The sequence below is a fragment of the Eretmochelys imbricata genome, chromosome 27 (assembly GCF_965152235.1).
Source record: "Eretmochelys imbricata isolate rEreImb1 chromosome 27, rEreImb1.hap1, whole genome shotgun sequence".
NCBI lineage: Eukaryota > Metazoa > Chordata > Testudines > Cheloniidae > Eretmochelys > Eretmochelys imbricata.
In genome coordinates this window covers 15,986,437-16,000,368 of record NC_135598.1, presented here as the reverse complement: position 1 = coordinate 16,000,368, position 13,932 = coordinate 15,986,437, and the positions used below count along the sequence as shown (strand labels likewise).

Genomic DNA, 13,932 nt, shown 5'->3' with positions numbered 1-13,932 from the left:
AATCCATTCATGTTCAAGCTGCACGCATAACAAATAAGAGAAGTGAGGGGTGTATTTTCCAAAATATACACTGTGATCTTATATACATTAGCATAAGTCATATACCAAAGTCACAAGAACTAACATGTCCCAGAGTATACCTGTATACTGTGGTGCAGGGGTCTCCAGTGCTTTCATTCTTCAGACAACTTCATGAGAGAGAGATTCCTTTTCCAGTCCCACAACCGTCCCCTGCTTGGTTGTCAAAACATTTAATTTGTGGACTACCAGGAAGAGTTTACTGCACCACAGCTGCTTCACAGAGCATAGCTTCAGAATCCCAACCATAGAGGGACCTCATACATCACTCTAATAAAACTAACATTTCATTGAATGTCCATTCTGCCCTGGAACCACATACCCTCTGTTCACATGTGCCTTGTTTTTCAGCTCTTCAAAGACTTTGAGATCTGTTGCTATGGACCATTCACCGATATGCGCACAGGTGAGGGGAATGTACTGTCATTTCTAGAATCCACAGAAAATATCTGCAGTGGTCATTGCAAATTCTCCAGAATTGTTGCCTTTGCTGACCCTTTCATGGAAACCCACCTTTTAGGGCTATTTAATCTGCAATTTACAGTATAGCAAAATGAAACATAAAACTGGAAAAAATACCTAGTGTATCTCCTTAACTCATAAGAGGCTGCTTGACTTTAAAAAAAAAAAAAAGTTTGGATGCAATTCTTTGTTTTGGGGGAAAATTCATCATACTATGATACACAGTCTGTCCCCTGCTGATCTCAGGAGAATTCCATCTCTGTATTGATGGCATAGGGATGGCACAAAATAGAATAAGATTTGGCTTTATAGAACACTTTTCGTCTTGGAAGTGTGTCCCCAAAGCACTTGCAGTGTGACTAGAGGCCCTAACAAATACAGTGATGGCCCCAAGCACTCCTTACAGCACAGAAATGTATACCATGATGTTGCTAATGTGATGACGTTTTTAATGTAAGGTGATGAGCCCTATAGAAATGCCTATAAGTAAATTGAATAAAAAGAAAAGAACTAGAGCCTTGAGGAAAATATTGCACAGCTTAGGATGATGGAAAGTAAGATCTCCAAGTTCTCTAATGGCCACCTATTCCAATTAATACTCTTACCACAAGCAATAAATTAAAGCACTAGAGACCAGTAATAACGAGAATGCTGTGCAGTCATGGGGTTAGAGCGGAAGTGCTTTCTTTAAAAAATTTTTTAAGAGTCTTGACAAATCTGGCATTTAGATTTTGTACTGAATGTGGCAGGTGTCAGTCCTCTAAACTGTCAGAAATATCAAAGGACTAGATTCTGTCACCCTCCAACTGAGCCATACTTTACACTGCGTGTAGCACCACTGAAATAAATATTACTTGTGGGGTCAGGTACTACTCAACCTGAGGTGAGGATGGAAAATTCAGGCCTATGTAAACAGCCCAATCAGAGAGAGGGAGAATCTTGTGCCTCCTGGCCCCATCTACCCAAGTGTCTATAGAAGACTGTTCAATTCTTATTATTACTCAGTAGGCAATTCTTAGAAGAATCTACTTAGCCAAAAATGTCTAATTTCATGATTATGCTCCCTGGTTATGGAAAAATCTTTGGACAGAGTCTGTAGGGTTGCCAGGTGTCCGGTTTTCAACTGAAACACCTGGTTGAAAAAGGACCCTGGCAACTCCAGTCAGCAGTGCTGACTGGGCCGTTAAAAGTCCAGTTGGTATGGGGCTGGCAGGCTCCCTACCCAGCTCCACGTGGCTCCTGGGAAGCAACTGGCATGTCCCTCCAGCTCCTAGGTATAGGGACAGTCACGGGGGCTCCGTGTGCTACCCCCGCCCCGAGCGCCAGCTCTGTAATTCCCATTGGCCAGGAACTGCAGCCAGTGGGAGCTATGGGGACAGTGGGCGGGGGTAGCCCATGGAGCCCCCAGGTCCCCCCTATGCCTAGGAGCCAGAGGGACATGCTGGCTGCTTCCTGGAAGCCACCTGAGGTGAGTGAGCTGCACCCCTCACCTCCTCCCACACCCCTGCCCTAGCCCGGATCCCCCTTCTGCACTCCACACCCCTAGCCCCAGCCTGGATCCCCCTCCTGCACCCCAACCCCCTACCCCAGCGCAGTGAAAATGAGCAAGTGAGCAACGGAAGGAAGGGTGCTGGAGTGAGCAGGGGTGGGGCCTCAGAGAAGGGGCAGAGCAACGGTGTTCAGTTTTCTGCAGTTAGAAAGTTGGCAACCTTAAATGTCTCCCATTCCCATCGGTATCTGCCTTGGCCACATAAAATGTTTTTAGAAGTAATCCTTCCATTCAATGTTTGAAATTTTCTGTTCACATTAAAAAAAAAAAAAAGCACGCAGATGTGTAAGCACCACTATCTCTGGAAAAAAGCTTATGTACTCCCTGTTGAACATTTGAAGTTATTTGAGTAGTTTTCTGCCCCCACACACAGCTCCTACTCATTATCTTCTTAACAACTGAGACAACCACAGTGTAACTTTATCTCTTCCTGATCTTACAAAAGAGCAGTTGTGAAAAGTAAAACACATATTAAAGCCTGCAATTATGTACATAGGATAAATAGATGAAAAGGATTGAAGCTTTCTCATTAGTTTAAAGCTGCAGGTATGTGGAGTCTCTTTATGGAGACAATTAAGCAAAACTTGTAGCTTAACTTTTCAGTAGTAGAAGCACATATCTTCCCATCTTTGCTCTTCATTCTCTTCCCTGCAACAAGCTCTGATTTGTCCAGTATCACATTTATTTCTGACTGGATGAATTATCCCCACATCTCTTGACATTTACAGTAATTCCCACAGCATGTGCAGAGCTCACTCCTAGTGCCGTGATGAGCAATTACAGGCTCCTTCTGCTTAGGAGATTTTGTTATGTTTTTTCATCAAGAGTTCAGCAAATTAATGGGAATTAAACACTTTGGCTAGTTTGTGTTAATGAGAAATTATCCCAGATCGCTAACTTCTTATTCCAATTGTAATGTCACGCTTTGGCTCTTTTAAGTTAAGATGAACTGACTGGCAGCATTTTTTCTGGGGGCTGTTTGTTATCTGCCTGGGACCCTGAGGTTCCCATGATGGTTCTCCCTGCTGAAGAACCTAGGATAGGACTATAGTAATAATTGGCCTACACAGGCTAGTAAGAGCAAGGCTCCCTGTTCTCTGCTTATGCCACAAATAAAGAGGATAAAATTATTTCACTTGTAACAACCACTCGAGCAAGGTGTGGAGAACCAGGGCTGGATCTCTGACATGCTGGTCCCCAGGGCAGTGCAGTCATAATTGTAACATGCTACTTTTGTCTGACTTAATCAGGTGATCTAGAGTGGATGGTGGAGCTTTGTGGCGCCTCAGTGGTGAAGCAGCCTCACCTGTTCACACACAAAGCTGTAAGTATTCAGTGGTGATGGGTGTAAGGTAAACTGTCCTATTGATTTCCCCCCCCCCCCCCCGCCCCATAAATACTTCGTGATTTTTGGTGCTTGTAAAAGACTGATTTATGCAGATATAGATAGAGGTAGGCACTGTTCGCACTTCTGTGGGTGAACCAGGGGCTGATCTGTAGCAGTCCTGTTCCAAGCTTGGCCTCTCCTGAGCACAGTGTCAGTATGTCAAGACACATGCTGGTCTTGCTGTGTTGAGGTTCACAGAGCACTGTGTACAAGCTGCCTAACTCATCTCATTGGGGCTCACCTCTGGCTTCAGCTTTCGGGAGCAAAAAGGCTCTGGTGCATTAATTTATCTTCACCAAGTCTCCCTGAACAGAAACCCTTGTAGAATATCCTTACAAACTTAATACACTTTTTATTTTTCCTCCTCTTGACTCCTTCACTGGAGCTATGCAGTGAAGCAAAGAAATACCAAGTTATTGCTATCTGCAGACAGACGGGAAGGATTGATTTTATGTGATACAAATAATGGTAGCTATTTTTATCTTGTTTCTTATCTTGAAATCCTAGAACTCTACTACTGTAATAGTTGTACAGCCTGATGCTTGGCTCGAAAACACAGGGTACAGAGGTAAGATTATATGGAGCTATGGATTGCTTTGTGCTGCACATGGTGAGTGCCTTATGGTTCCACTGGTCTGGGTAATAGAATAGAAGTAAGGTTCTATAAAGGAAGCAGAATAAAGTCCTTTTATGTTTGGAATTGGGAGCACATTCCTTCATTTCAAAACAGACACAGTTGGTCATTTCAAACTTTTCCCTTACCTATCTTGAGAGTAAACAAAGTCCTGAGAGGTGGTTTGCCAGGCAGTCTCCTCACCTGATGTAGAGTAGGAAGGTTGTGATGAAATGTGAATGTAAATATGCAGCAAAATAAACTGCCAGCCCATGTACCCTGCATGTCTCCAGAGTCAGGTTTAACTGAAATTATCCCTGCCAGCAGGGCTACTTTCTAAAATTTACAAAGTTTAGGAGAGGCTTTGCATTGTAGAGACCAGTGAGATCTAGTAGAAAACCTCAGCTGAGACAAAACACCCAGGAACAAGCAGCCAACAATCTTCCTTTCCCAACCATTCAAGCGCCAGTACCCCAACCCCAAAATAAAATATAAAAACCTCACTTGTCTCTGGTCATCCACCCCACTTATTTACAAAAGACACAGCCCCATGGCATTTAGTTTTCTGGGCAGTGGTTGGGACAAGAGGATCCCTGAGTTCCTTTCTCTCCACACCTCACCTAAACTGAAAAATGGATGTAATCCGGGAGCATTTTAATGCCACAAACACCCTTTTGTGCCATCCTCCCCTAGGAGTGTGTCCTCACATGTCTAGAAACATGACATACACACTGAATGTGTGTGTGCATGGAGAAACTGAGAGTCTGTGATTTGGAAATCCTTTAGCAATGCTTATCAAAGACTGCTCAGCTCACTTATCTTTATTAGTCTCTCTTGTATGGTAGTTTAAAGAGATACTGTGTATCCCTGTGTAGATACTGCCAGTTTGTCAAGTGGCCATGAAACAGCTGCATTTTATGCAATGTCAGGAAATGTAGAGTAGTAGCCACCATTTAACTGATTTGAAATGATATTTTGAACACCGTTAATGAAAATAATGCTGAAATAGAATAGCTCACAATCTGTATCTCACACTGACCTGCAGATATTATTTTATCATTCATATTTTGTTTTACAGCAATCCCTCAGAAGTGTACTGCCATGGTGACCCGAGAGTGGGTTTTAGACAGCGTTGCATGCTATGAGTGCCAGGAGTTTGATACCTACCTTGTGTCCCAGTCATGATGGTGCTGCTGCTCTTCTGTTCCCATTGCTCAGAAATCCTTATCAGTGCAGGCACTTAAGGACCAGGTATTTTTAGAATATCTTGTACACCATGTGTCTTTGGATAATTTGTCTTGAAACAACATTGCTTATTAAAAGTTTTACTTAAATCAGCACAAAAAATATTTAATTCTGCCTTTGCACCATAAAAGTTGCTTAACGGCTACTGTTTAAAGACTGTAAAACTTCTTGCTCGAAGTAGTCCTATAAAATCTATGTAAAGTGAGTCAAACAAATTTGTCACCTATCAGGAATTTAAAGCCGGACCTCCAAAGAGAAACAATGATGCATTATTTACCACCCCAGCCAGATCTTGATTATTTGCTCCAGGATGTTTTGGAAACATAACTATTTACAAGAGTTATATGGAGCTTGAATTAACTTAGCAGTGCAAGTGCCATTTATTTCCCTGATTTTTGTTTGCATAATAGTGCTTATACCAACACATTGAAATATAATCATTTTGGGATCAGTGGTACATCAACTCATTTTATTGTGGACCATTGAAAAAGCTGTTTTGAAAATAGTATAAACAGTTCTTTTGTTGTTTGTTGGTACTTAACTCTTAATTTCTCTATCCTAAAGACTTATCTACAAGAAAGAGCCTAAAAAAGAAGCCAACTTAACCAGCAGTCACTAAGAAGTTAAAGTAAATCAGTCCTTAATCCCCGTTAGTGATTGCTCTGTGATAATTTTAGTTCTATATGAGAGTATTTGTAGCATCCTGATGTAGTAGTAAACAAGATGCATTGTCATATTCCTGCTACCTATAATAAGCCCTAAAAAACTCTTTGATTCTAATACTTCATGCCTGCAAAATGAGAGGTCACAAGGAGAAAGAACATATTGCTTTTGCCTGTTGCCAAGGAATCAACCTTCATAAATAATATTGTACTTTCAGAGCAGAAAGAGAAACTGTTTTCATAAAGTTATATTTTTTAAAAATTGTTTATAGTACAGTTCAAATAATTGTTTGATACAATGACCTGCAGTAGGCTGGTCTAGAATATTTGTATAAAGTATATTTGTAAATGTTAAAATATTCAAAGCAAATAAATGTGACTGGCAAGTATTTTCCTTAGTTGTGCAGCTCTCTGGGTGTGAATCAGCCATTCAGCCTTGGTACTGAGACTCATATGGGAATATTTCTAAAGTCTAATCTCCTGGCAATGGTGGGAGGTGGAGGAGGAGGCCAGCTGGAAGAGATTTTATAATTGTACACTGGAATTTCAGAGCCGGAGACACAATTGTATGTAGGTTCCATCAGAATGAGGAGTAGATGTGTTATCAAGTGTCAAACATAGGCAGATGTAGTCTAGCTGGGGCTTACTACGAGTAGGATGGGTGCTGGGAGCATTTGCCTCAGTCTACTTATATTGCAATTTTTCCTTTTTTTGGTTCCTTTTTCAAGCTTGTGTGACCTATTTCATAACTGCCACAGCTGCTCAGCACAGCCTCACCTTCAGGCTGACATTCCTCTTATCTCTAGAGTCCACATTGGCTTTTTTATCTGCCTTTCGAAAGATTATAGCTATCGGGGTAAATGTTGCCTGTTAGATGAGAGGGAAAAGCCGAGCCCCTCTCGCAGCTGCCACTGTGAAATTATTCCTCTGATCTGGACAGAAGAGTTGTCCTTTCTCGGAGGTAACATAATAGTTCCTGCTAGATTATTGTCAACAGGCACAATACGTGTGACGCTGTCCTCCTCCCTCTGTGAAAAGCTGCGTTACAGGTGACAAGGTCTCTGGAAGCTGTTTCTAAGCAGTACCATGTGCAAATTTTGCATAGTAATCTGCATCTGAGTTAAGCTTTGAGTGAAAAGTTCAATTATTTTGAGAATCCAGTTGAGGATTACTCTACTTCATTGAAGCCGCAGCTTGCCCCTCCGCCTTGAGGTGTATTTTCTGGTTTTGGATGCTTTAGAACTTTATGTTCACTGGATCACTTTCTCTTTTCTCCTCATTCTGTTTGCCATTTAAAAAAAAATCACCAGCTTTAGGTCAGCCCCAGGGCAGTGCCTTAAACTGGAGACTAGGTGCCAGTTCCCTCACTCTCATGCTCCAGGTCAGGATGGGCTGGGAGTCTTGCAAGGGCAGCCTCTGAAAAAAGGGAAGAGTCACATCACATAGTGGTGACCCTCCACCTCATGGGCAAAGTTTGTGGATGTCATAGGGAGCTCCCAGGGTGAGGGTCTGGAGCTCAGAGAAGGACTTATAGAGCCTTCAGGGGGAAATTAAATAGCTTCACCCAATTTAAAATCTGGTTAAATTATATGGCTTCAATAAATTACGGTTGGCACCTCATTCCCCATCATAAGCATAGATTCAGATTTTATATTGTATTGGCATGTTTCTTGCAGCTTTCTAGTATCTCTGTCCTGAGACTTTTCTCTGTTCCCTGTGAAAAGGCTGCATTCCGGCACATCGCTGATGTGTAACGACTGAAACCAAGCCCCTAGGACATAGCAGATTCTGCAACTAAACTATGGGTATCTGCTCTAGTCTGACAGTACTCTGCAGCTAAAAGCTCAACTGCCAGCTTCATCAGGACAATCTGAGGTTAAGCTCCTAGTGATCAGGATCATGTGCCCTTTGTGATATCCTGGGGTGACTTGTGTGCAGAAGGTGAATCCAAAAAGATCTTAGACATATCTAAAACACTACAGCTCCTTAGGATTAGACACTGAACAAAATTATGGATGAGCATGAAGCTCCAGAGAGGCTTTTCTCTCTCCATGCTCCTGGATTGCCGGGGTTGCGCGTTGCCAACGATTTATACTGATAAATGTGTTATTGTTAGGGAAAGCATTATCGAAAAGGTGTGACTTACATTTCTATCTGAACACAATAGGGCTGAGGCTCAATCAGATCTCTAACTCAGCATTTCTCAAACTGAGGTCCTTGACTCCTCCCCCCCTCCCAGTGCCTCCGCCGTGGAACAGCTGTTCAGCAGCGTGTAGGAGGTGCTGGGAGGGAGGGGGAGGAGGCGGGAAGAAGAGGATAGGGGTAGGTCTTGGGGGAGAAAGGGTGGAGTGGGGGTGGGGCCTGGGGCTGAGCAGGGGGCTTAGGGGTCCACAAAATTTTTTAAATCAAAATGGGGGTCCTGGGGTTACTAAAGTTGGAGAATTGCTGCTCTAACTACCTAATTCCACTAAACAGCAGTGGGCAATAGCTAGCTTGCAAGGCACTGAAATGATTCAAAACTAACAAGCTTCCCTAGGATTTGAGCAGTAGGTATAAATTTAACTGGTTCTCAGATTTTACTCTCAGGCATGGAGAGGGACGGCAACGTCTGTATGAAGTCTGAGTAAACAATATTGCGATGGCAGAACCAGCACTTAGATTCAAGTGTATCCAGTGAGGGACAAATTGGAAGATTCTTGAGAAATAGCAGAATTTGGATGTCTCTCACTACACCAGCAGAAAGGTCGAGCCAAGTAAAATCCTTGGAAAAACAGCAATATCTGTAACTACCGCTGCTAAAAGCAAATGCTGAAGTGAAGGGATACTCATCAAGAGCTTAAATAGTTTATATCCACTGTAATAGGGTATATGCCTGGTAAAGGTCTGATAATATAATTACATAAATTCCTGAGGAAACACCTAAAAGGAGTAGATGAAAAGTCTTTCAATAGCACCTACCATTTGAGATTGTGTCCACAGTTCAAAATCTCCCATATCAGTCTGTGTTGCAGGAAGTGTGAGAAAACGAATGCTGTTTCATCGGTGTGGTGATGAGAGCAGCTATACAACCTTCTGTCACAGTTCCAGGGTAACTCTCCCCAACCCCTACCTCTGTGGTCCACTGCAGGAGTGCCCAGTTAGGCTTCAGGTCTCCAGCCTTCCTTCTGACCAGGCAGTTTTAAGGCTGCACTGCTCCCTGCCTTACACTGTGATATCCCCAGCAAGCCAGGCTGTCTAACGGGCAGCGCCTGTGTTTTTCTCTCTCACAGGTCTGTGAGCAGTGTTTTGCCAGCAGTTACTAGTGGTCACACAGCTCTTTCTAGCAAGCACCTTTGTTCTTAAGGTAACAATATTACAGAGAAACGTAATAAACAGATTTAAACACACATGAAATATAGCACAAGTCATACATCAGTCTGCTGGGGCCCTTCTGCAAGAGTGGAGGGCCCCCCTTGGACAGACAGGGCTGAACATTTGATGGATCAGAAAGAAGGCCCAGAGTGCATTTAAAAGCAACCTTTTTATGCCAAAAGCCCTTTCAGTGTTGGTCTCTGCAAAATGCTGTTTGAACCAGTATACACCAGCATCCCTGAGGGGTTGGGGGGGTGTTAAGTGGCACCTCTCTGGAGGAGTTTACAACCTAAGTGATTCACCTTAATCTCCCTCCACTGTTTTGGTTTCTGGGAACTCTCCCTGCTGGATTTGTAGACAGCCCCAGGCCCACAATGATGTATAACTATACAGTATGGTCCCCAAAGATAGCACATGGGATTGGAATGTCTGTCACATACCCTGCACCCATGTCATCCCCAGAATGAGCTAACCATGGCTACAGCCATTACAGAAAGGCCACACACAACAAGCCATAGCATACAGGGACTCTGCATAAAGTTACACAAAATGCAAAACTCAGGCAAAGGGCTGAAGAGAAAGGCCTTGAGCAGTGATTCTTTGTGCAGAGGTTTCCTGTTTGTGTCAGTTTGTTTTGGATGAAAGTTGGATTTTCCTAGATTACTGAGGGATTAGAACAGTTATGGCTGATGTTGCCACTGCACTGTCTTCCTGTAAATATGCATGACAGTATGTGTTGATGGGTGTGTTTGGATGGGTATAAATTTTGGTGGATTCTTATTTATTTTTGGTTGTGGTTGGAATGTTTCCTTGATGATCTGCTCCCGATTGTTACAACATACAGTGTAGGGGAAATAAGGAGAGAGAATGCAGGGACAGCCTGTCAATTACTGTTAAAATAACAAGAAAAAGGGGGAGACTCAACTAATAGAATTGATACTGGCTCTTTAGTTTGCCACTGAGTTGGAGTCTCCACTGGTTCCAGTCCTGCTCTGGTGAGTGGTCCTCAGAAGTCACTATTATTGACCCCTGGGAAGTGAACTGGGTGGGGTCTCGGTCCAGTTCCTAGTAGTGCAAATGTCAGTCACAAACACAATCCTAATTAGATTGTTCCCTTTGTTGTGAGCATTGTGGCAGAGGCCTGAGATTGAGTTATGGAGACTGAATGCACCTCTCGCACCTGGAAAGATATCATTAAGATTGCTCTCCAGATAAGGTAGCGTCTTGACAAAAGTTGATCCAAAACCAGACTGTAGCTTCCTCCAGAGAGGAAAACGCAACATTTGCTTTCGAGGAGGCTGATTGGAATTCTGAAGGCAGCAAAGTGGGCATAGTCACCATCACCCCTTCTCTGCATAGGTCCCCTTTCCTTCAGTGTCACAGGTATGTGCTGAGGTAAAGCAGGTGACTTGGGAGAAGATGCCCTACTCTACCTTGTAGCGCTAAGAATCAGAGGGCCAGGCTGAAATAACTTGCCCACCTGGAATAGTAAGTTAAAGCATCCGAATCTGGCCCTAGGTGAGCAGGGCCATGTTTAACCATCTTTTCTCTCTCCCTTCTCCGCATCTGTTATAGACTCTTCTCCTTTGATGCACTTTGGTTTTACATTTTCTTGGAGGGACCACATCACGTTTCTAACTTTCATTTTATTTGTAAAAGAAAAGGAGTACTTGTGGCACCTTAGAGACTAACCAATTTGAGCATAAGCTTTCGTGAGCTACAGCTCACTTCATCGGATGCAATCTGTTACTCTGAAACCTGTCATTTTATTTGTTGTTATTCCCTCTCTCCTCCCTACATCTGTATAACAGTTTTTATCTTGGACTTTAATTTCCTCCAGTAACTTCTGTTCTGTACAGCTCCTGCCCCCTTGCTACAATCTCCCAGTAGCCACACTGCCTCATCAATCTGAAACCTATTTTCTTTCGAATTTCTCCTCTAATGAGGTTATTACCTCCTTCAAGGAATCCAGCCTCTCTGTCACTGCTTGGCTGCCTCTAGCAATAAGGAACGTTTTACAAGATTCTAACGGCCCAAAATGTCACATCAGCTCTTGAATAAGTTCCAGCTCAGCGAAGAAAACTCTGCTTTGATTTTCCTGGTTTAATTTTTGGCCCCTTAACTTCAGATAAACAAAACAGTGAGGAAAACTTAAGCAAGATGTAAAGAAGGCTGGCTTGAAACCATGCTCTCTTGCCCCATCTCCTGTTTGTTCTTTATTCTGTGTGTCTAGCCTCAGTCCTCCTGCAGTTTGGGAATATGAATGTCATCTCGTCAAGTCTAAATTCAGTCCCTCTCCAGAAATCTAACCTGACTTCCCTGGAGTGTGAATGTGGGATCCTTGCTGAAATAACGGTTTGTCTTAGATGTTCAAATATTGCACTAATGAGGCCAGATAGAGATCTGGATTGACCGTCTCTTTAGGGGCTGGTGAATAAGCGGGTGAAAGTATTCTGTTTTCCTACAGCATGTTTGTGCACGTACAACTAATGCTAGGCCAATGGACTGCAGGTAAAATAGAAAACAGGAACATGAGGCTAGAGCAACAATGAGTATTATCCTGGCATCTCCGCTGGGTTAGGTTGGCTGATCCTGAGTGTCCATAGCTACTGTGAGCTCAAATGCCTGTCACTCAGAGGCCCGCTATAATAGAGACCTATAGGGATCAAATTCAACTATATGTGACTTAAAAACAAAAAATCTAACTCATGGCTGAGCATTACAGCAGAAAGCTACATGGTTTTGTGATGTTAGAAGCCTGTTTTCGGAAGTGCTTGACCATCTTGCTTATCAGTGCATTTAAATCGGTTGTATTGTTCACTCATGAGATGCATTCCAGAGCTTACCATGTGGCATGTAAAATTCCTTGCCTTAATGTTAATTCAGGCAAGGACTTGTTTCTAGGAGAGACAGCTTGAAACTAGAGTCACTTTTCTACAGACTGGTGTATAGAAAGTTTGGCCAAGATTTTTAAATGTTGGTGCTCAACATTAGTCACCTGAAGACGTGAGCACCCATTGTGCCTGTTGATGTCAACTGGAGTTGTGAGTGCTCGGCATCTCTGCAAATCTAGCTGCTTATTTAGGTACCTGTCATTAGCCACCCAGGTTTGAAAATGTTGGCTTTGGTCTCTCAAAAGTGTGTTTCTCCCTGTGTAACTAAACATGGATCGCCAAAGCTAAAGACTGAAGTTGAAAGCGCTGCCTTTGTGGAGGAAGGTTTAACACAAAGCAGCATTGCAGGGACTCCAATTGTCTACTGAAGATTTTGCATTGCATTTAATTTCAAATGGAGGAGTCAAGCGCTGCTGCAGTTGACATTCTTGTGGGAAATGCTCTATACTCAGCAGGCTTAATGCCAGCGACACAGAATCTAATTGGAGTTTGCTTTGTAGCTTGTGACTTAGGAATGGTAAATGAAGGCAATGATAGCCTGTAGGAAAGGTAAGACAAAGCTGTCAGCACCTTTTCTGAGGCAGCATGCAGGCCTTGGACGAATTGCTCTGTCCAGTTTATTATCTTGCAGCACTTCTGGATATTGTCATGTGCATCTGTATTAAATATTGGTGTTCCCCTCTCACCAGGAAGGCCGGAGAGTTTTTCAGTCTCCAGCATATATGTGCACTTAATGCCGAGGCAGCTTTACCTCTTGGTGGGGCCTTGGAAGAATCACTTCTCCTTGTCTTCAGAATTCACAGTGTAATCTTAATCCACCGAATATGTCTTGGTCTGAGTTGGTCTGAGTGACCCCTCAAACAAAGGCAGTCTATATGTAGTTTTATCACGGCTTGCTGGCAAAGGCTCACTCCAGCAGACAGGTCCTCCCGTGTTTCGTGATTTCTGTCGGTCTGCCATTGTGTGACTTCAGCAGCTCCGGGTCCTGCTGAAAAGGTGGGGCTGGGTCACATGCAAGTACTCTGGGAGTCTGGATAATGGTGGGTTTAAAGTTGGTGTCAGCAGGTAGCAGCCCCCTGAACTATCCATATTTTAAAAGTGGGAATGATAGATTGTCCTATAAGACCTTACAGTAATTTGTTACTTGGAGAATCTCCCTTTTCTCTCTTTTTTTTTTTTTTTTAAACACAAAAGCCCTGGATGCAGGATCCCTGGGCCAGATTCAGTAGTGACGTAAACAGAGGTGCACACTACAAGCTAACGGAGAAAGAAGTTGAAGTGGACGTGAGATAAATTAGAGGAGGCCCTCCTTTCACTTATGCTTCCCAGTTACTTGCCTTCCCTGCATCACCTCTTCCTCAGCGTATCAGGCACACTCACTCTGCACACCAAATCAGTGCAAGTTATGCTGCTCACACTAGCCACCTATGCCCATTCTTTGGCTAACTTACCCACTGTTTTCCCAGAGATCTAAACGGGACGGGGGGACTACTCCTTTTTACACCAGGTCTGAATTTGGGCCCCTTGTTTATAACTGTAGGACCAGTTCTGGCTCCAGCCATGCTCCCTTATAGAAAGCAGTTTTCAAAGGCGGTTCAGTACAAGAGCTGGTTAGCTGTCTTGTTGTAGCTGTCTGCACCCGTGGGAGGGTGATGGGACAATGGGAGCATCTGCTCTGGGCATTCTGAAGA

General features: G+C 43.3%; 1 protein-coding gene across 2 annotated transcripts in view; it reads left to right on the top strand.

The window, feature by feature from the left end:
• The window catches only part of BRCA1 (BRCA1 DNA repair associated), a 49,483-nt gene extending 43,025 nt beyond the window's left edge, over positions 1 to 6,458 (top strand). Inside the window, exons 19-22 of one of the 2 annotated variants that reach the window (XM_077806217.1) lie at positions 430 to 484; positions 3,340 to 3,413; positions 3,984 to 4,044; positions 5,168 to 6,458. In XM_077806217.1, the coding sequence (XP_077662343.1) occupies positions 430 to 484; positions 3,340 to 3,413; positions 3,984 to 4,044; positions 5,168 to 5,274 (297 nt within the window). In that variant the 3' untranslated portion in view covers positions 5,275 to 6,458. Of the gene's footprint in view, positions 1 to 429; positions 489 to 3,339; positions 3,414 to 3,983; positions 4,045 to 5,167 lie in introns of those variants that run through there. The other variant, XR_013344617.1, reaches the window with a different exon arrangement.
• Positions 6,459 to 13,932: the final 7,474 nt, after the last annotated feature.